The sequence below is a fragment of the Mobula birostris genome, chromosome 7, assembly GCF_030028105.1.
Source record: "Mobula birostris isolate sMobBir1 chromosome 7, sMobBir1.hap1, whole genome shotgun sequence".
NCBI classification, from domain to species: domain Eukaryota; kingdom Metazoa; phylum Chordata; class Chondrichthyes; order Myliobatiformes; family Myliobatidae; genus Mobula; species Mobula birostris.
Genome location: NC_092376.1, coordinates 149354057 through 149377369, shown reverse-complemented (window position 1 = coordinate 149377369; position 23313 = coordinate 149354057). Strand labels below are relative to the sequence as shown.

At 41.5% G+C, this 23313-nt stretch overlaps 1 protein-coding gene across 3 annotated transcripts in view; it reads left to right on the top strand.

Annotated features, from left to right (window-relative positions):
- Positions 1–23313, top strand: part of ddx46 (DEAD (Asp-Glu-Ala-Asp) box polypeptide 46) — a 59166-nt gene that overhangs the window by 22547 nt on the left and 13306 nt on the right. For 2 of the 3 annotated variants that reach the window (XM_072263916.1, XM_072263914.1), the window contains 8 exons: positions 590–741; positions 2514–2627; positions 2762–2927; positions 5759–5879; positions 5998–6173; positions 9421–9542; positions 10136–10214; positions 13988–14070. In XM_072263916.1, coding sequence (XP_072120017.1) covers positions 590–741; positions 2514–2627; positions 2762–2927; positions 5759–5879; positions 5998–6173; positions 9421–9542; positions 10136–10214; positions 13988–14070 — 1013 coding nt within the window. The remainder of the gene's footprint in view (positions 1–589; positions 742–2513; positions 2628–2761; positions 2928–5758; positions 5880–5997; positions 6174–9420; positions 9543–10135; positions 10215–13987; positions 14071–23313) is intronic. The other variant, XM_072263915.1, reaches the window with a different exon arrangement.

The window sequence follows — 23313 nt, the reverse complement described above, 5'->3', positions numbered from 1 at the left end:
TGTTTCTTAAGTGTTTTATATGCATAGAAAAATAAAGTAGACCCTATATTCTAAGACAAACGTTTGACTAACTGGTGCTAAATAATACCGGATGTACCTGTTCCGACTTACTTAGTAAGAGAACTTCCAGTTTTTTTTCAATCCCGATCCAGGATAACCTACGCACATCCACCCATAGACTTTAAATCATCTCTAGATTACTTATAATACCTAATACAATGTAAATGCTATGTAAAATAGTTGTTATACTGCACTTTTTAGGGAATAATGACAAGAGAAAAAAAGTCTGTACATGCTCAAACAACAAGTGCTGGAAGAGCACTTCTGGGTTTTCTCGATTTGCAGTTGGTTGAATTCGCGCATGCAGAACTCGCTGATAAGGAGGGCCGACTGTATACGGTATGAATGTAATTGTGGATGGCTGTGTAAAATGCCATCCTATAAACTGAAAGACAACTTTCATTCTGTTTGCCATGGGCTTGATTTGAATCCAGATACCAGAGTGTGTCTATTTTCCATGGATTTTAATGCTTTTGCCATTGTCTCTTCATTGTACTTGGATGTCAAATTTCACTATTTATTTAAACAGATGATGAAGATGAAATCATTGAAGGTGAAAGGAAAGAAGAAGAAGGAGATAATGACAATGAAGAATTGGACCCTTTAGATGCTTACATGGAAGATATAAAGGAGGAAGTGAAAAAATTTAACATGGGCAGTGTAAAAGGAGGAAGTGAGAAGGTATATCTTTTATTACTTTTTCTCTCTGTAGAGTACTTAATGTTTTTTATATTCCTTTGCAATTAGTGGATATTTTCTTAGAATACCAACTGAAAACTGTTGTTTTTTGATAAATGATGTGTGTAGGAACTTGTTTGTGTAGCTGGATCTTCTCTGGATCTGGAACTCCACATGAAACCTGGTCCCAATCTTTGTACAGAATGTCTTTCTCTGTTCAAGATGCAAGTGTTTCTGACAAGTCTGGTCTATATTACTCATCTCCAACTGCTCTTGAGAGCTGGTGGTAAAACCACTTAATGTGAAATGTTGTCATCCTTCTGATTAGTGTCTTCTCTCAATACTTTTGGTGAGAGAGATCCAGGATTTAGACCCAGTGATGAAGAAGGAGCAGTCATATTTTCTAAAAAGGCATGCATAACTTGGGAAGGAACCTGCAACTGGTAGAGTTCTGCCCTTGGACATCTGGGTGGGAGAGCTCTAATAGTTGGAAAGTTCCTTCAAGGGACTACAGTCAGGGCAGATTGTGCTCCAGGCTGCACACTGTTTGACTTGAAAACATGTCACCGGTTCTACATCATCACTGAGTCTCAAGCCCTGTGCTTTCCAGCATCACTGTGGGAGTATCTTAACAGAAACACTGTGATAATTCAAGGAAGTGGCTCACCATCACTTTCTCAAGGGCAATATGAGATAGATGATAAATGCTGGCTTAAGATGAATTTAAAATGAAATCTTTGCAACTGATGAATTTACAAACTGTATACTTTGTAGCCCTATTGAATGGAATGAATGCATAGAGTAGTGGACTGGTTCTCAATCAGTTGGGCTGTTTTGTCTTGGGTGGTTTGAACTTTTTAAGTTTTGTTGAAATTACACTCATCTGCAAGTGCAAAATTGGTTTTAGGTTTTATTGTCACATGTACGGAGGTACAGTGAAAAACCAGTCTTTCATACCTTTCATGCAGAACAGTTCAATATAACAGTGCATTGAGGTAGCAGGGATAAAACAATTAACTCACAAGTTAAAGTATTACAGTTAAAGAGAAAATGTGGTGCAGATAGATAGTAACATGCAAGGTTATAACAAGTTTGATTGTGAGGTCAAGAGTCCATCTTATCATCCTTGGAACCATTCATGAGTCTTAAAACAATGGGATAGAAGCAGTCCTTGAGCCTGGTCCTATGTGCTTTTACGCTTTTGTATCTTTTGCCTGATGGGCGGGAGAGCAAACAGAGAATGAACAGAGTGGGTGGGGTCATTGCTTATGCTGGCCATTCCTGAGCAATTTTCATTTTGCAGGGTGCTGTAAATGTTATGGAACAACTTGACTAGTGGTGTATTGCTTTTGAATGTGGAGACTGCAACACTGCAGTTGTATATTTTTGTTGTCTATTTTTTCAGGAATTTTTTTCTGTTAAATTCCAGATTAACTTAATTGAACTTAAATTCCACATTTACCATGTTGAGTTTCTTATTCTAGAAGGTATAATTCCATTTTACAAACAACCAAAAATCTTCTGTGAAAAAGGAGCTCTTGAATGATGCCATCTTTCAAACATAATGAAAAAAATGTAATATAGTTATTAATACTAACATTTTGATAATATATTTATTACATGTGTTTTGCAAAAGGGAGGAAATTGCAGGTTAATGTTTCAACTCATAAGATTTGTGTTGAATATACACTTTTATGGTAAACAACTTTCCATAGTTTTTCTGAGTAGCATTTGTGTGTTGGGCTTGTAATTATTTACTTTTGTTTTGGTACCAGAAGTCAGGTGCAACAGTAATGAAAGTCATGACTGTGGTAACAACCAAAAAGCCACATTCTGAAATGGAGAAAAAGAAAGGAGAGTTAATGGAGAATGACCAAGATGCAATGGAGGTAACAAGAAAAATTACCATTAACGCTTAAATTTCCTATTAGCAACTTGAATTTTTACTATATAACTTTTTTAAAAGATAAACTGAAACTCTTCTAGTTGTGTACGAATTTGATTTTTTTTTTAAATTGAGCAGTATTCTTCAGAAGAGGAGGAAGTTGACCTTCAGACTGCACTTACAGGATATCAGACAAAACAGAGGAAGCTGTTGGAACCTGTAGATCATGGCAAAATAAAATATGAGCCATTTCGAAAGAATTTTTATGTTGAAGTTCCTGAACTTGCTAAAATGTCTGCAGAAGGTTAGTATTTGTAATCCTGCTGGGTGGAATTTATGCTGAGATGAGTTCTATGCCTTAATTTTCATTGTGATTTCTTAGAATACAATTGTAAATTATAGTTATCTCTATAGGAAGAAGCTTAGCTACAACAGAACACACTCATACAGGTGACCCGCATAAAGGGGAGAGGTGTTTTGTGTGTTGTGATTTTTCATAATGCAAGGTTGAGTAAACTGTGCACTTGTCAAGAAACAGGAGTTCAGGAAAGTTTTGTGTTGATTTGTTTGTTTTCTTTTCCACATAAGTTCTGTAAGAGAGAATTTTATTCCATGTCTCAAATATCTGGGCAGCGTTTTGTGACTTCTGTAAGGGCGAATAGCTGTAACACAAATGCTGCCCGTACTTGAATTGCAAATACAATAATTTGTTTCCATCCAGAATGTGGAATGAAGAATCAAATCTTTTTGATTTGCAAGTTTAAAGTGGTTATCTACTGATACTGGACCAATTATTTCCTACTGTTAAATGTAATCTCAATTATGGCTATTACTCTGTTATGGGTCTATGGAGTATGCCAGCAAGAAAGTGATCATAGGACTGGATTTACTTTAAGCTTTGATCATAGTTGTTTATGCAGGGATGGGGACTGGCTGGGGGGGAAACATGTAAGGTTCCTGAATAGCTATGTGATCTGCTTTGCTGGTGGTCCTAGAAGATTATAGCTGACTTCTCACCCAATTCCATATGGAGTCTTTGCCCTTTGAAACCAGTTGTTGGCAAAATTCATGATTTTAAAATTGACAGTTGGCCTACTATTAGTTGCCATTTGCAGAGAAAAATATTCAAATTTATTCCCACTCTTTGCCTGTGGATGTAACTTAATATTGTGGATATAACTCAAAATATTTAGATTTTGCTTTGTGTGCCTGCGCTCCCCTCTCTTGAGATTCAGAAAATTGCTCTTAATTCTCTGGATTCCATTTCAGAATCAGAATCAGGTTTATTATCACTGGCATGTGTCGTGAAATTTGTTAACTTAGCAGCAGCAGTTCAATGCAATACGTAATATAGAAAAAGAAGAAAATAATAACAAAATAAGTAAATCAATTACAGTATACATATATTGAATAGATTAAAAATTGTGCAAAAACAGAAATAATATATATTTAAAAAGTGAGGTAGTGTTCACGGGTTCAATGTCCATTTAGGAATCATATGGCAGAGAGGAAGAAGCTGTTCCTGAATCGCTCAGTGTGTGCCTTCAGGCTTCTGTTCCTCCTACCTGATGCTAACAGTGAGAAAAGAGCATGCCCTGCATGCTGGAGGCTCTTAATAATGGATGCTGCCTTTCTGAGACACTGCTCCTTGACGATGTCCTGGGGACTTTGTAGGCTAATACCCAAGATGGAGCTGACTGAATTTACAACCCTCTGCAGCTTCTTTCAGTCCTGTGCAGAAACCACCACACACACACACACACACACACACACACACACACACACACACACACACACACACACACACACACAGTGATGCAGCCTGTCAGAATGCTCTCCGCAGTACGTCTATGGAAGTTTTTGAGTGTACTTGTTGACATGCCAAATCTCTTCAAACTCCTATTGAAGTATAGTCGCTATCTTGCCTTCTTTATAACTGCATCAGTATGTTGGGACTAGGTTAGGTCCTCAGAGATCTTGACACCCAGGAACTTGAAACTGCTCTCTCTCTCTCTCCACTTCTGATCCTTCTATGTGGATTGGTGTGTGTTCCTTCGTCTTACCTTTCCTGAAGTCCACAATCAGCTCTTTAGTCTTACTGATGTTGAGTGCCAGGTTGTTGCTGCGGCACCACTCCCCTAGTTGGCATATCTCGCTCCTGTACGCCCTCTCATCTCCATCTGAGATTCTACCAACAATGGTTGTATCATCAGCAAATTTATAGGTGGTATTTGAGCTATGCCTAGCCACACAGTCATGGGTATATAGAGAGAGTAGTGGGCCAAGCACAAAACCCTGAGGTGCACCAATGTTGATCCATCAGCGAAGGGGAGATATTATCACCGATCCACACAGATTGTGGTCTTCCGTTTTAAGGATCCAGTTGCAGAGGGAAGTACAGAGGCCCAGGTTCTGTAACTTCTCAATCAGGATTTTATCTAGTCCCCTTTTTCATCTCCACTTTTAATGCAGTTAACCAATTGAAGGAACATTTGCATCTCTGCAAAATTGGTCAGGAGACCTGTTCCTTTTTCAGCTAGATTCTTTAAAACCATTGATAGAAAATAGATGGTTCTGGAATTTTGCCAGTTTTCCATGTCATACTTTTCCTGCAAACTGTTATTTTGCTTGTGAAAATTGCTCATTCTATTGTTTCCTTACAATATCATACATAGTCATTTTTCAGTATGTCCTCCATTTCTTTCAGTTACAGTAATGTAAGGATTTTGTCTTGCCCCGATCATTCAAGGAGTTCAGTGAGCTTGTCTTGCTCTTGATCATATTTACAGTCATTGTGAACTCTACAAATTTATCATAATGAGATACTTCTGTCTTGAAGTTGAAAGTAATTCAAATCTGCATCAAAAAGTACAGAAGTGTTGATAACCACAAGCCATACTTGTATCACGCTGAACTTAAAAGCATCTACCATCCCTATTGTCTATCCTACTTCCTTTAATATTGCTGTTTTTAGTCTACAGTAACTATGTTAGCCTAATAAGTTAGTTACTGAACTTTACTGATTACATTGAGGTTTAAAGCATTCTGATTACCGTTCGCTAACTTGAATAAACATGGTTATTTTTATACATTGGTTGAATGCTTATTGTTTCAAGCTTTTGTGTTACTTTACAGAAGTAAATACCTACAGATTGGAGTTGGAGGGTATTGCGGTACGTGGCAAAGGGTGTCCGAAACCAATTAAGTCCTGGGTGCAGTGTGGGATCTCCATGAAAATATTAGGTTCATTGAAAAAGTGAGTACTAAAATGTACTAAAGTGACTTTTATAAGGATAGGACATGCAACAGTTCTTGCTCTTACTTACATACTTGCTCTTTTTCCCAATCTCTTACGATACTTTTTTGTGTATCAGACAAGGTTATGAAAAGCCAACACCAATCCAGGCACAAGCAATTCCTGCCGTTATGTGTGGGCGTGATTTAATTGGAATTGCCAAAACTGGAAGTGGAAAGACTATTGCTTTTCTTCTACCTATGTTCCGACACATCATGGATCAGAGACCACTTGAAGAAGGAGAAGGTCCTGTTGGTAAGTATTTAATTTCCCATGTTTCATAGAAAGTAGCACTATAATCAAAAATCATGAAATCAAATCAAAAATTGAGTTGATTCAATTTGAGATTCAACTAATGTTTATTTGTCCTATTTTGTAGCTACTGGAACATTTAGTTAGTATTATTAAGGAAGCATGCAGCTCCAAAATGTTTAAAGCAGTAAAATGTGTATGTATCATTACGTATAAGCATATATACATTTAAACTGCAAGTGTTAATGAACTGAATGAATGAGCATGTTAAAAAAAACATGAAATAAACAACTGCGTAATGCTAACTCCATTAAGTAATGTGTTTAATGGAAGCCATCAGTATCCATTTGCTCTTTTAATTATGAAGCACGCTAGATTAATGGAATGGAATGAAAGCGTAAACTAATTTAAAGCAGTAAGGCATTAGAGAATGTCTGTATCATGGCTTTTACCATGCCATTTATTGTTCGGTAATTTGAATTTACTCTATTAAAGCAGTAGCTGCCTTCAAATCCAATGTGCAACCAAATTTCATGAATTACTAATAACCAGTTTGTTGTTCTGGGATATTTAAAATAGCTGTAACTTGCAAAATAGTGAAAAGTCCTTACTTTAGTAATGAAAATATCTGTGAGTAGTTGCAATGGCCCAATTTTTAACTTTTCCCTTGCTCAGAAAATACTCTTAAGCCCAAATAGCATTGGAGAGAGACAGGAACAGACAAGTTAGAAAAGCGTTTAATTGGAGTAAGGGGAATTATGAATCTATCAGGCAGGAACTTGGAAGCTTAAATTGGGAACAGATGTTCTCAGGGAAAGGTATGGAAGAAATGTGGCAAATGTTCAGGGGATATTTGTGTGGAGTTCTGTATAGGTACGTTCCAATGAGACAGGGAAGTTATGGTAAGGTACAGAAACCGTGGTGTACAAAGGCTGTAGTAAATCTAGTTGAGAAGAAAGGAAAAGCTTACAAAAGGTTCAGAGAGCTAGGTAATGTTAGAAATCTAGAAGATTATAAGGCTGACAGGAAGGAGCTTAAGAAGGAAATTAGGAGAGCCAGAAGGGGCCATGAGAAGGCCTTGGCGGGCAGGATTACGGAAAACGCCAAGGCATTTTACAAGTATGTGAAGAGCAAGAGGATAAGACGTGAAAGATTAGGACCTATCAAGTGTGACAGTGGGAAAGCGTGTATGGAACCGGAGGAAATAGCAGAGGTATTTAATGAATACTTAGCTTCATTATTCACTATGGAAAAGGATCTTGGTGATTGTAGTGATGACTTGCAGCGGACTGAAAAGCTGGAGCATGTAGATATTAAGGAGAGGATGTACTGGAGCTTTTGGAAAGTATCAAGTTGGATAAGTCACCAGGACCGGATGAGATGTACCCCAGGCTACTATGGGAGGCGAGGGAGGAGATTGCTGAGCCTCTGGCGATCTTTGCATCATCAATGGGAATGGGAGAGGTTCCGGAGGATTGGAGGGTTGCAGATATTGTTTCCTTATTCAAGAAAGGGAGTAGAGATAGCCCAGGAAATTATAGACCAGTGAGTCTTACTTCAGTGGTTGGTAAGTTGATGGAGAACCTGAGAGGCAGGATTTATGAACATTTGGAGTGGTATAATATGATTAGGAATAGTCAGCATAGCTTTGTCGAGGGCAGGACCTCGAGCCTGATTGAAATTCTTGAAGATGTGACTAAACACATTGATGAAGGAAGAGCTGTAGATGTAGATGTACTGGATTTCAGCAAGGCATTTGAAAAGGTACACCATGCAAGGCTTATTGAGAAAGTAAGGAGGCATGGGATCCAAGGGGTCATTGCTTTGTGGATCCAGAACTGGCTTGCCTACAGAAGGCAAAGAGAGGTTGTAGACAGGTCATATTCTGCATGGAGGTCGGTGACCAGTGATGTGCCTCAGGGATCTGTTCTGGGACCCCTACTCTTCATGATTTTTATAAATGACCTGGATGAGGAAGTGGAGGGATGGGTTAGTAAGTTTGCTGATGACACAAATGTTGGGGGTGTTGTGGATAATGTGGAGGGCTGTCAGAGGTTACAGTGGGACATTGATAGGATGCAAAAATGGGCTGAGAAGTTGCAGATGGAGTTCAACCCAGATAAGTGTGAAGTGGTTCATTTTGGTAGGTCAAATATGCTGGCAGAATATAGTATAAATGGTAAGACTCTTGGCAGTGTGGAGGATCAGAGGGATCTTAGGGTTTCTATGTTTCAAACTTAAGGTCATTAATTTTCAATTTAGAAACTTAAATTAGCACTCTTACTTTTCTTTAGAAAGATAGAAAACCTACAGCACAATACAGGCCCTTTGGCCCACAAAGTTGTGCTGAACATGTCCCTACCTTAGAAATTACTAGGCTTACCCATAGCCCTCTATTTTTCTAAGCTCCATGTACCTATCCAAAAGTCTCTTAAAAGACCCTATCATATCCGCCTCCACCACAATTGCCAGCACCCCATTCCATGCACTCACCACTTTCTGAGTAAAAAACATACCCCTGACATCTCCTCTGTACCTACTCCCCAGCACCTTAAACCTGTGTCCTCTTGTGGCAACCATTTCAGCCTTGGAAAAAGCCTCTGACTATCCGCACGATCAATGCCTCACATCACCTTATACATCTGTCATCCTCCGTCACTCCAAGGAGAAAAGGCTGAGTTCACTCAACCTGTTTTCATAAGGCATGCTCGCCAATCCAGGCAACGTCCTTGTAAATCTCCTCTGCACCCCTTCTATGGCTTCCACATCCTTCCTTTAGTGAGGCGACCAGAACTGAGCACAGTACTCCAAGTGGGGGTCTGACCAGGGTCCTATATAGTCCTAGATAACCTTTCTGGTTATCTGAGGCTGAACAAATGTGTGGGAAGCGTTCAATCATAAGGAAATTAGCTTTGGAAAACTTAAATAAGTTTCTAATATGATTCCGTGTTTCAGAGAACTCTGAACATGTTTGAAGCACTAGCAGAACTAATTTTCCAACATTATTAGGGAGGAGTAGTTGTGCCAGAGATTGGATGGGGACATTTTTAAAACAGGAAAAGCCACACATAGTTCTAACATATTTAGTCTCACAGTGGTGATTGCAAAAATTGAAGACATAAATATGATAAAATATTATTAACACTTTGAAAGAATTGCATCAGATGTGCGAGAAACTACAAAAACATTTTTACAAAAACTATTAAAACATTTTTGAAATCATACAGTACTTTCTTTTTCTCTTCTGCAGCACTCATCTCAACTCCAACCCGTGAGTTAGCACTTCAGATTACCAAAGAATGCAAGAAGTTCTCAAAACCACTTGGACTAAGGGTCGTATGTGTTTATGGAGGGACCGGAATAAGTGAACAGGTAATTCTTCAACATCAGTCTTTTCTCTTGAAAACAGTGACTCATTTGAGTACTGTTGCAGCAAGTGATCCATCAAATGTGTAAATGATATTCAAATGGAAGTAGAATGGGAACACTCAGAACACCATCAATGACAGGAGGATATTAGTAAATATGCAGTATGGTCAAGTAAAATGCAAATGAAATTCTATGCAGGAAAATACTAATTGTTACGTCTGATAGGAAGGTCATTTGCATTGCTTGACAGTAAAGTTATTTTGAACAACTTGTATTATCACCATTGTAATGCTAAATGCTTTGTTGAGATTTTTAAATTGTGTATTTACATTGACTGAGCTATTACCTGTTGTGTTTTGTAAGTGGCTAACAATAAAATGTTGAATTTTGTGGACTATGTTTTTCTCAGTGTAATCCCTCGTGGTGGGTGGAGGAGATGGCAGGAAGTCTCTCACTATATTTATCTTTAACAGTAATTTTTAAAAAGCTTTCCTCAAAAGATATCATTGTGAATGTCTAAATCCTAATTCTTTGGTTAATTTAAAGTTAATTGTTTATCCTTCTACATTATAACAAATATTTTATTTATAATGCAGATTGCAGAGTTAAAGCGAGGAGCAGAAATTATAGTGTGCACACCAGGCCGCATGATAGATATGCTTGCAGCCAATAACGGTAAGTAAAGGGAACTGTGAACAATTGAGCACTTACTTTACTTTTTGTTTAATGTTAAGTTTATCTAAAAGCCACTTAAAGCAGAATGCCGGGGAAAATATTTCAAAACATGAACATACGTATTCACACATTTTTTGAGATCAGCAAGAAAGTTTTGCATCTGCTTTATTCAAGCAACTATTTCATGAATTTGTAAAAGGAATTTTAATTCTGATAATTGTTTTCATGCTGTATGGAATGCTCTATCAAAATAGGCAGCTTGTCTTGCAAATGTACATCTGCATCTAAAATAACTCATGCATGATCACGTAAACATGAGGAATTCTGCAGATGCTGGAAATACAAGCAACACATAATCAAAGTTGCTGCCTGGCCTGCCGCATTCTCATGCATGATCACAGTGATTTTGGATTGGACGACAGACATTTTCAAGATAAAATCTTAGATAGGTTTTTGATAATCAGCATGGATAAGATGGGCTGAAAGGCCTTTCTCTGAGCTGTAAGACCCTGACTTTATTGCAGTTAGGTCAATTTCAAAATATTAGTCTTTGTGTTATTAATATTTCTTCATTACAACAATTTTCTATTAGCTTTAGTGGACTACTACTTGGAAGTGCCAATCATTGTGACAATTTTCAAATTATAGGCCATAGCATCAATTAATATGTAGTTAATATTTGCATGTATTCAGTGACATAAAATGAACTTTTATTCGCCAATTTAATGGAAACTATCGATACTTTTTCCTCAAAAATAACTTACACAACTGTACTAATGGGTTTCCCTTTTATCACTATCAATGCTGCCCTTCCCTGTATCTCTTCCATTTCCCACACGTCTGATCTTTCGCGCCCGCCCCCCTCAACACAACAGGGATAAGGTTCCTCTTTTCCTTATTGCCACCACATGAGCCTCTGCGTCCAGCACATTATTACCACACCTTCCACCATCACTAATGGGATCCCACCACCAGACACATCTGCCCTCCCCCGCACCCCACCTCTGCTTTCTTCACAAGACTCAACCATCCCCACTGATCTCCCTCTAGGTATTTATCCTTGTAATTGTGCTACGTGCTACACTTGCCTCTGCACCTCCTCCCTCAGCATCATTCTGGGTACTGAACAGGCCTTCCAAGTGAGATGACACTTCACCTGCAAATCTGTCAGTTGTTCATTGTATCCAGTCCTCCTAGTGCTACCTCCTCTACATTAGTGAAACCCTACACAGATTGGGTAGGGTTTCGTTGAGCACCTTTGTTCCATCTGCCACAACAGCCAGGACCTCCAGTGGCCACCCAGTACAATTCCACTTCCAATTCCCATACCGTAATATCTGTCCACGACCTCCTCTACTGCTGTGATGAGACCAGGCACAAATAGAAGCAACATCTCATATTATGTCTCGGTAGTCTCCAGTCTGATGACATGAATGTGGATTTCTTTAACTTCTTTAATCACACCCCTCTGTTTTAAACATAGAAAATAGGTGCAGGGGTAGGCCATTCGGCCCTTTGAGCCTGCACTGCCATTCAGTATGATCATGGCTGATCATCCAACTCAGAACCCTGTACCATCCTTCCCCCCCATACCCCCGATCCCTTTAGCCACAAGGGCCATATCTAACTCCCTCTTAAATATAGCCAATGAACTGGCCTCAACTGTTTCCTGTGGCAGAGAATTCCACAGATTCACCACTCTGTGTGAAGAGGTTTTTCCTAATCTCGGTCCTAAAAGGCTTCCCCTTTATCCTCAGACTGTGACCCCTCGTTCTGGACTTCCCCAACATCGGGAACAATCTTCCTGCATATAGCCTGTACAACCCCTTTAGGATCTTATATGCTTCAATAAGATCCCCCCTCAATCTTCTAAATTCCAATGAGTATAAGCCTAGTCAATCCAGTCTTTCATCATATGAAAGTTCTTTGCTTTCTTTCATTCTGGTTGCTCTCTGACCCCTTTACCCCACTCCTACCCCATGACCTGCCCAACAGCTCCCTCTGATTCCCCCTGATTCCCCACCTTCTTCCCTTTATTCCATAGTCTAATGTCCTCTCCCGTCAAGATTCCTCATCTCCCAGCTTCTCAAATCATTCTCCTCCCTCCCCCCCCATCCACCTATCTACCCCCTCACCTGGACTCATCTGTCACCTGCCAGCTTGTGGTCTTCCCCTGGCCCTATCGTTTTATTCTGGCTTCTACCTCCTTCCTTTCCAAACCTGATGAGGGATCTTGACTGCTCATTTTCCTCCATCGATACTGTGTGACCTGCTGGGATCCTCCAGCATTTTGTGTCAGTTCTACTACTTTTATCCATTCCTTCATTTCCACTTTTCAGTCCTGCAGAGCTGTCTTTCAGAGTAAACATCTGCCTGTGTTAATTCCTGTCTTCTTCTCAAGCTTCCTATCCATTTTAAAATACAAATAATTGGTTTTGCTGCTTGCCTTGAAAATGCATGGTCCATTATTATCCTTGACATTTTTCTGAGCCCTGAGCAATGAATTGAAGATGAAAACAACTCTGGGTTCCAGATCACTTTTGTATAGGGTCTCATTTGCAATTTGGAGATATGACACTGATTATACCTTTGAGGCTGAATCTAGTATTAGATTAGCTTTATTGGTAGTTTTGTAATGGCTAAAAATGAACACTAGGTAGTAAATCACCTTCAATCCATTTTTTTACGTCTCACTATGTAGTTGTTCTGAACACATTTAGCACAGCAATTATATTTTTTTCCTGTGACAAAGGAGCTATATAATGGTAGGTAAAATATGAATCAATTAGATCTCACAATGGTATCAAAGATATTGCTGTAGTATTTGTAGATTTAATAGTTCATTATGGCTTCACTTGGCACTTATGTGTGTTTTATATCATACATAATTGATTTGAATGCATGAAAAAAGTATACATTTTAATATTAGACACTGTATGATATTGAATATCACTTTACTAAACTGTCAACATTATTTGACCCATATGGAGAAAGTTTCCTCAAGAGATTTGATTTGGGCATGCAAGACATAACCCATCAGAGGTAGGTCCTTAATCAAGTTGTGCAGTATCCAGTTACTAAGCGTGTGGCTCCTTGTGAATATGTCATATTCATCTCAGAATATATCAATACTGTTGGAATATTTTCAGTTGTTTTTTTTTTTCCACTCTGTTTTTGTAGGTTTAATTTTCTTGTATTCGGAATCTTAGAAAGTTGATTTTGAAGTCCAGCATTTACAGCTGTTCAACACTATTTCACTGGTTAATTCTCTAGAGAAAGTAGGCAGATACTTAATTTAAAATGCACCAATAATAGCAATAAAGGCAAGTAGCAAGGACCCTGTTTTCCACACATGCGGCGTAATCTCTAATATGTTCTTTTTTCTAGGTGAATGCTGAGACTTGTCAAATAATGGCCTTTGGGTTTCTTGCTTCATCTCAATCTAAAATTGTTGATGGGTGTTTGTTTTGGAGAGGGCTGTTTTATGAATTTTGCAGGTTCTTCTTGCCCCAATGGTATGCAAGAATTAGAAAACATGGGCAAATATTTTCATGTAGTTTATACCCAATGTAAAATTCGTACTTAGTACATAATTTCTTTATGAAGCAAGACAAAATATAAAGCAGATATATAATCATGAAAATATGGACCAATTTGATGCTTAATTTTGGATTCTTTTTAGTTTTTGCATACAAAATGGTTTACTGGTAGTGCTTTAGGAATTGCTAATATTTGCATGTAGCATTCATTGAAATTATTCTTGCTGTTTTCAGGTCGTGTGACAAATTTTCGCAGAGTTACCTATGTTGTACTTGATGAAGCAGATAGAATGTTTGACATGGGCTTTGAGCCTCAGGTAGGCATTGAAATGTATTTCCTGAAAATACTATATGATAGCTTTGACTAGTGTTATATAGTTATGTGTGACTTGTTTGGGCGTGTGTGCAAATAACTGATCAAGAATTCCGAATCTCTGCACTGAATAAAGTTCTGTCTGTCTGTATCTTGTTTTACGGCGGTTGGCATCCAGCTTAACGGTGCATTACCGCCACGTAGAAGATTCTGTCTGTCTGTATCTTGTTTTACGGCGGTTGGCATCCAGCTTAATGGTGCATTACCGCCACCCTCTGCTCTGAATAAAGTTATATAGTAGAGGTAATATAAGGTAATTCTGCAGCTGTTCTCACTGAAGGATCACTTGGAACAATTTACAAACCAATTTGCACTTTGTTTCACAGATTGTGATTTGATAAAAGCTCATAAAAACTTATAAAGCACTTAATTTACATGCAAAGTGGCTTATTTGGGCAGATGTATCTATCATCCAGGTGTGCTCAGAAACCACAATTTGATTGAAAACCATGAGTAAATTTTGAAATTCATGTCATATACTATTGTGGTATGCATTATCTGCTTTTACCATTCATCTGTGGAGGAGTGCATACCTTGCATCTTTAGATTATAACCATCAGCTCCCATCTCCAAATGGAGCAAAATGTTTAACTTTCATTATTTTCCTAGAATGTCTTTCATTTGTATATGCTGGCAGAATACCTAATTTGGTTACACAATTTTTAAAAAAAAATTTCTTATAAATATTTTAGGATAGTTAACTATCCTGCTTGGTTGGTTGAGGTAAGATCATAAGACCATAAAACATAGAAACAGAATTGGGTCATTCGGCCCATCAAGTCTGCTCCTCCATTCCATCGTGATAAAATAGGCCTAAATCAAAATGGTTTTCCTCAGGGGAAATCTTGCCTAGAAAATCTGTTGGATTTCTTTGAGGAATTAACAGGCAGGATATACAAAGGAGTGGATCTTCAGAAGGCCTTTGACAAAGTTCCACACATGAGCCTTCTTAACAAGATATGAGTCCATGGTATTACAGGAAAGATACTACCACGGATAGAAGATTGGCTGACTGGCAGGAGGCAACGAATGGGAATAAAGGGGGCCTTTTCTGGTTGGCTGCTGGTGACTAGTGGTGTTCCGCATGGGTCGGTGTTGGGACCACTTCTTTTCACATTATGTGTCAATGATTTGGGATGATGGAATTGGTAGCTTTGTGGCCAAGATTACAGGCAGTACAAAGATAGGCGCAGGGGCAGGTAGTGTTGAGGAAGCAGGGAGCCTGCAGAAGAACTTGAACAGATTGGGAGAATGGGCAGGTCCCACCCCGCCACATGCAAAAATGCCATCCCCTATTCCCAGTTTCTCCGTCTCCGCTGCATCTGCTCCCAGGATGAGGCTTTCCGTTCCAGGACGTCTCAAATGTCCTCTTCCTTTAAAGATCGTGGTTTCCCTTCTGCTGTCATCAGTGATGCCTTCAACAGCATCTCCTCCATTTCCTGCACTTCAGCCCTCACCCCATCCTCCCGCCACCACAACAGGGTCAGAGTTCCCCTTGTCCTCACCTACCACCCCACCAGCCTCCGGATCCAACACATTATCCTCCGCAACTTAAACAGGACCCCACCACTAAGCACATCTTTCCCTCTCCACCCCTCTCCGCTTTCCACAGGGATCGTTCCCTCCGCGACTCCCTGGTCCACACGTCCCTCCCCATGGATCTCCCACTCGGCACTTATCCCTGTAAGCGTAAGTGCTACACCTGTCCCTACACCTCCTCTCTTGCCACCATTCAGGGCCCCAAACAGTCCTTCCAGGTGAGGCAACACTTCACTTGTGAGTCTGTTGGGGTCATCTATTGCATCCGGTGCTCCTGGTGCAGCCTCCTCTACATCGGTGAAACCTGACGCAGATTGGGGGACCGCTTCGTCGAGCACCTCCACTCCATCCGCCACAACAGACAGGATCTCCCGGTTGCTACTCACTTCAACTCTGCTTCACATTCCCATTCGGATATGTCCATACATGGCCTCCTCTACTGCCCTGATGAGACTAAACTCAGGTTGGAGGAGCAACACCTCATATACCATCTGGGTAGTCTCCAGCCCCTTGGTACGAACATTGAATTCTCCAACTTCCAGTAATTCCCTCCCCCTCCCATCCCCCATCCCAGTTTCACTCTGCCCCCTCCCCCAGCTGCCTATCACCTCCCTCATGGTTTCACCTCCTTCTACTACCCATTGTGCTTTCCCCTATTCCTTCTTTGCCTTTCCTGCCTATCCCCTCCCTGCTTCCCCTCCCCCCCACCCCTTTACCTTTCCCCTTACTGGTTTTTCACCTGGCACATACCAGCCTTCTCCTTCCCACCCTCCCCCCACCTTCTTTATAGGACCTTTGCCCCTTCCCTCTTCAGTCCTGACGAAGGGTTCCGGCCCGAAACGTTAACTGCTCATTTCCACGGATGCTGCCCGACCCGCTGAGTTCCTCCAGCGTGTTGTGAGTGTTGCTTTGACCCCAGCATTTGCAGAGTATTTTGTATATAGTGTAGGGAAGTGTATGTCCCTGTACTTTGGCAGAAGGAATAAAGGTGTAGACTATTTTCGAAATGGGGAGAAAGTTCAAAAGTCAGAGGCGCAGTGGGACTTTGGCGTCTTCGTGCACGATTCCCTGAAGGTAAATTTGCATGTTGAGTCTGTGGTAAGGAAGACAAATGCAATGTTGGCATTCATTTTGTGAAGACTAGAATATAAGAGCAATGATGTCAATAGACAATAGGTGCAGGAGTAGGCCATTTGGCCCTTCAAGCCAGCACCGCCATTCACAGTGATCATGGCTGATCATCCACAATCAGTACGCAGTTCCTCCCTTCTCCCCATATCCCTTGACTCCACTATCATTAAGAACTGGATCTATCTCTTTCTTGAAAGCATCCAGAGATTTGGCCTCCACTGCCTTCTGAGGCAGAGCATTCCGCAGATCCACAACTGTCTGGGTGAAAAAGTTTTTCCTCAACTCTGTTCTAAATGGCATACCCCTTATTCTCAAACTGTGGCCTCTGGTTCTGGACTCTTCCCAACATCGGGAACATGTTTCCTGCTTCTAGTGTGTCCAATCCCTTAATAATCTTATATGTTTCAATCAGATCCCCTTTCGTCCTTCTAAATTCCAGTGTATACAAGCCCAGAAGCTCCAATCTTTCAACATATGACAGTCCCGCCATCCTGGGAATTAACTTCGTGAACCTACGCTGCAGTCCCTCAATAGCAAGAATGTCCTTCCTCAAATTTGGAGACCAAAACTAGACACAATACTCCAGGTGTGGTCTCACCAGGGCCTTGTACAACTGCAGAGGGACCTCTTTGCTCCTATACTCAACTCCCTTTGTTATGAAGGCGAACATGCTATTAGCTTTCTTCACTGCCTGCTGTACCTGCATGCTTACTTTCAGTGACTGATGAACAAGGACACCTAGATCTCATTGTACTTCCCTTTTTCCTAACTTGACACCATTCAGATAGTAATCAGTCTTCCTGTTCTTGCCACCACAGTGGATAACCTCACATTTATCCACATTAAACTGCATCTGCCCACTCACCCAACCTGTCCGAGTCATCCTGCATTATCATAACATCCTCCTCACATTTCAGACTGCCACCCAGCTTTGTGTCATCTGCAAATTTGCTAATGTTACTTTTAATCCCTTCATCTAAATCATTAATGTATATTGTAAATAGCTGCGGTCCCAGCACCGAGCCTTGCAGTACCCCACTAGTCATTGCCTGCCATTCTGAAAGGGACCGTTAATCCCTACTCTTTGTTTCCTGTCTGCCAATCAATTTTCTATCTATGTCAGTACCCTACCCCCAATACCATGTGCTCTAATTTTGCCCAGTAATCTGCTATGTGGGACCTTATTAAAGGCTTTCTGAAGGTCCAGGTACACTACATCCACTGGCTCTCCCATGTCCATTTTCATAGTTACATCCTCAAAAAATTCCAGAAGATTAGTCAAGCATGGTTTCCCCTTTGTAAATCCATGCTGACTTGGACCGATCCTGTTACTGCTATCCAAAGGTGCTGCTATTTCATCTTTTATAATTGACTCCAGCATCTTCCCCACCACTGATATCAGGCTAACTGGTCTATAATTCCCTGTTTTCTCTCTCCCTTCTTTCTTAAAAAGTGGGATAACATTAGCTACCCTCCAGTCCTCAGGAACTGATCCTGAATCTATAGAACATTGGAAAATGATTACCAATGCTTCCAGGATTTCTAGAGCCACCTCCTTAAGTACCCTGGGGTACAGACCATCAGGCCCTCAGTCCCATCAGTCTATCCAACACCATTTTCTGCCTAATGTGAATCTCTTTCAGTTCCTCCATTACCCTAGGTCCTCCGGCCACTGTTACATCTGGGAGATTGTTTGTGCCTTCCCTAGTGAAGACAGATCCAAAGTACCTGTTCAGCTCGTCTGCCATTTCTTTGTTCCCCATAATAAATTCACCCGTTTCTGTCTTCAAGGGGGCCCAACTTTGGTCTTAACTAATTTTTTCCTCTTCCCATACCTAAAGAAGCTTTTACTATCCTCCTTTATATTCTTGGCTAGCTTACCTTCGTATCTCATCTTTTCTTTCCGTATTGCGTTTTTAGTTATCCTCTGTTGCTCTTTAAAAGTTTCCCAATCCTCTGGCTTCCCGCTCATCTTTGTTATACTTCGTTATCAAGTTATACTTCTCTTTTATTTTTATACTGTCCTTGACTTCCCTTGTCAGCCACGGTTGCCCCTTACTCCCTTTAGAATCTTTCTTCCCCTTTAGAATGAACTGATCCTGCACCTTCTGTGTTATTCCCAGAAATACCTGCCATTGTTGTTCCACTGTCATCCCTGCTAGGGTATCTTTCCAGTCAACTTTGGCCAGCTCCTCCCTCATCGCTCCATAGTCCCCTTTGTTCAACTGTAATACTGACACTTCCGATTTTCCCTTCTCCCTCTCAAATTGTAGATTAAAACTTATCATATTATGGTCACTACCTCCTAATGGCTCCTTTACCTCGAGTTCCCTTATCAAATCTGGTTCATTACACAACACTAAATCCAGAATTGCCTTCTCCCTCGTAGGCTCCAGTACAAGCTGCTCTAAGAATCCATCTCGGAGACACTCCACAAACTCCCTTTCTTGTGGTCCAGAACCAACCTGATTTTCCCAGTCTACCTGCATGTTGAAATCCCTCATAACAACTGTAGCATTACCTTTGCGACATGCCAATTTTAACTCCTGATTCAACTTGCACCCTATATCCAGGCTACTGTTTGGGGGCCTGTAGATAACTCCCATCGGGGTCTTTTTGCCCTTACAATTTCTCAGTTCTATCAATACTAACTCTACATCTCCTGATTCTATGTCGCCCCTCACAAGGGACTGAATTTCATTCCTCACCCACAGAGCCACCCCACCCCTTCTGCCCACCTGTCTGTCCTTTCGATAGGACATATATCCTTGAATATTCATTTCCCAGCCCTGGTCCTTTTGCAGCCATGTCTCTGTTATTCCTACAACATATACTTGCCAATTTCCAACTGAGCCTCAAGCTCATCCACTTTATTTCTTGTACTCCGTGCATTCATATATAATACTTGTAATTCATTACTCCCCTCACCTTTCACATCAATTTCTATTGCACTTGGCCATACTCTCCGATCCCTTCCTGAGCTTTCTGCCCCGTTAATTCTGTTGTCTTTCTTAATTTTCCTTATTCTCCCTTTCCCTTTAACTCCATCCTTATATTTCCTCTCCTCCCTCCCACTACTTAGTGTAAACACACCTGCGTAGCAGTGGCAAACCTGCCTGCCAGAATACTGGTTCCCCGCCTGTTAAGGTGCAACCCGTCCCTTTTGTACAATTCATTCTTACCCCAAAACAGATCCCAGTGGTCTAGGAATCTAAATCCCTGCTTCCCGCACCAGCTCCTCAGCCATACATTCAGATCCCCTGTCTCTCTGTACCTGCCCTCACCAGCACGAGGAACTGGAAGCAAACCGGAGATAACCACCCTGGAGGTCCTGCTTTTCAGCGCCTTCCGAGTTCTCTGAAGTAACGCTGCAGAATTTCTTTCCTCTTCTTCCCGACGTCATTTGTGCCAACATGCACTATCACTTCCGGCTGTTCACCTTCACCCTTGAGGATGTCCTGCAATCGGTCCGTGATGTCCTTGATCCTGGCACCAGGGAGGCAACACACCATCCTTAAATCCCGCCTGTTGCCGCAGAAACCCCTTTCTGTACCTCTCACTATAGAATCCCCTACTACCATGGCTCTGCCTGATGTCTGTCTTCTCGGTATTGCTTCAGCGCTAATTTTTGACTGGCAGACCTATCTGCCTCTCAGACTGGCAGTGTCTTCTGTCCCAACAGCTTCCAAGCAGGTGAACCTGTTTCCAAGAGGTATATTCCCTGGGGTCTCCTGTCCTCCAAGCATCCATCCCTTCCTCATCGTCGCCCCCCCCCCCCCCCCCCGGTGCCTTTGGTGTAATGATCTCGCTGTAGGTCCTGTCCAGAAAACTCTCGGTTTCCCGGATGAACCTGAGGTCATCCAGTTGCTTTTCCAGTGCCCCAACGCGGTCCTTCAGGAGCTGAACCTGGACACACTTTTCACAGTTGTAGCAGCCAGAGGCACCATCAGTGTCCCTGACCTCCCACGTCATGCAAGCATCACACTGAATCAGTTTACCTGTCACTTATTCTCCACTTCTCACCCTCTCCAAATGTGGCATAGTCTCCTCCCTCAGCCTCCTCGCCAAAGACTCGCACTTTTCTCACAAGGCCCTTCCCTTGACAAAGCTGCTCCCCTAGAGCAAACCTTGCTTTTATTGGCTGATAAATTGACTAATTCTTTTCCTTTGCCGCACCTTTGCCGACCTTGAAGGTATGTGATGCAGGCTGGTCCCGACCGGTTTTTAAATCACCCAATCCTGAAAACAACAGAAAAAAAGACTCAAGAGCTTACCTTCTCAGCCAATCCCCGCACTCACTCCTTCACTTGCCACACCTTTGCCGACCTTGAAGGTATGTGCCTGAGGTTTTATAGGGCACTGGTCAGACCGCACCTGGAGTATTGTGAGCATTTTTGATGTGCTGGCATTGGAGAGGATTCAGAGGAGGTTTGCAAGAATGGTTCTGGGAATGAAAGGGTTTTGATGCCTCTGGACTTGTACTCGCTGGAGTTTAGAAGAATGAGGGGGGAAATCTTATTGAAACCTATCTAATATTGAAAGGCATAGAAAGAGTGGATTTAGAGGAGCTTATTTAGAACCTCAGGGCAAAGCTCAGAATAGAAGAACGTCCATTTAGAACAGAGATGAGGTACCTCGGGTCGAGAATGATGAATTTGGAGAAGGACATAAAGATACAGAAGGTGCTGGCGTGAGGGCTATGAACGACATGAAGGAAATCTGGGAGTCGAACCTGACCAGAGGGCTTAAAAAGAGGATCTTCATAGCAGTCATAGAGTCCATTTTCACGTACGGATGCAAGACGTGGACACTCACCAAGACTATGCGAGAGCCATGGTTGCTATACACGAATGCTCTGGATGGCTCTTGACATGAGTTGGAAACAGCACACGATGAACGTCGAGCTCTATAACAACCTACCGATGCTCACCGCTAATATCAAGGCAAGAAGACTGCAATTAGCGGGGCACTGTCTACACCACCCCGAGCTACCTGCCAGCCTAGTCATCATATGGGAGCCCAAGCATGGGGGGATGAACCCTGGGCGCCCTCCCAAGACTATGGTCAACATGCTCCTAGAAGATAGCGGTGCGGCTAATGTAGATAAACTGAACACACTGATGAGGGAGAGGAAGAAGTGGAGAGTCCATCATCATGCCCAACGCTGGCCCCCATGCCTGAGTCGACGTAGTAGTAGTAGTGAGTAATTTCTTTAACCAGGAAATAGTGAATCTGCCGATTTCATTATCATGGATGGCAGTGGACGCCAAGTCATTGAGAATATTTAATTTGGAGGTCGATAGGTTCCTGAATAGTCAGGATGTCAAATACTACAGAGAGGAGACAAGAGAATGGGATTGAGAAGGATAATAACTTAGCCATAGATGAATGACGGAGCAGACTAGATGGGCCGAATGGCCTAATTCACCTGCTAGATGTTATGGTCTTATGGCTGATTGGGTCAGCTGCCTAATTGGGCCAAAATGCACTGGTTCCGATGTGTTCCAGTTAAACTGAAATCCACTGTATTAGATGTTAAGTAAAATTACTTTCTGTCGCTAGCCATTGTTCGTACATTTACTGATTGCTGCTACTGTCCTACTCCCTCCCTGCCTTTTTCCTTCTACCCCTTGCATGAGGCCTTTCTCATGCTACCTGTAAGATCAGATGCAGTGGCCAGTCTGCATCCAACCAAAGGTGTATTTGTTTATCTTGTACGTCTTTTTTTACGGCCACACTGTTGCTGGATGCTGGAGCTGCTGGATAGTGAATGAGTTAAATTTATTGCATACCGTTGTGTTGTTTTCTGGACTTGTTGCATACTGTTGTGCTGAGATGGTGCGCAGTGCAACAAGCTGAGTGAGTGATTGTCTTGGACATTTTTATTGTGGTAGCAAGATCCTGTTGAAAATTGGTAAAGTAGAACACTGCAAGTCCAGTTCGCTGATTTATTAACAAGACCAACAGTAGGGGAGCTGTGTTGCCTCGGTTGTGGAGCGGACTAGGCATCGGCTGCAATGTCAGCTGTTGTATACGCCTAGGGTAGGGGAGAAGGGAGCCCTCTGTTGGGTAGGCTGGATCTCGTGCTACTCTGTTGTTCCTTCCATCAGTGCTGCTCTCTAGTCCTTGCTTGGTGGAAGAACAAACTGGACCAGGACAATCTGAAGTCATGCCTCTCAGGGCTATATTGTTTTTTTCTTTGTGATTTTTTTTTTACTGAAATCATAACCATATATGCTGTGTGCAGTGTGCTGTGTGCTGTTCGTAGTGTGTTATACAACTTGGCTCTGGAGCAACAGTTTCATTTTACTTTATTCATGTATGGTTAATTGATTAGTTCTAAACATAGAAAACCTACAGCACAATACAGGCCCTTCGGCCCACAAAGCTGTGCCGAGCATGCCCTTACCTGAGAAATTACCTAGGGTTACCAATGGCCCTCTGTTTTCTGAGCTCCATATAGCTGTCCAGGAGTCTCTTAAAAACCTTATCGTATCCGCCTTCACCACCGTCACCG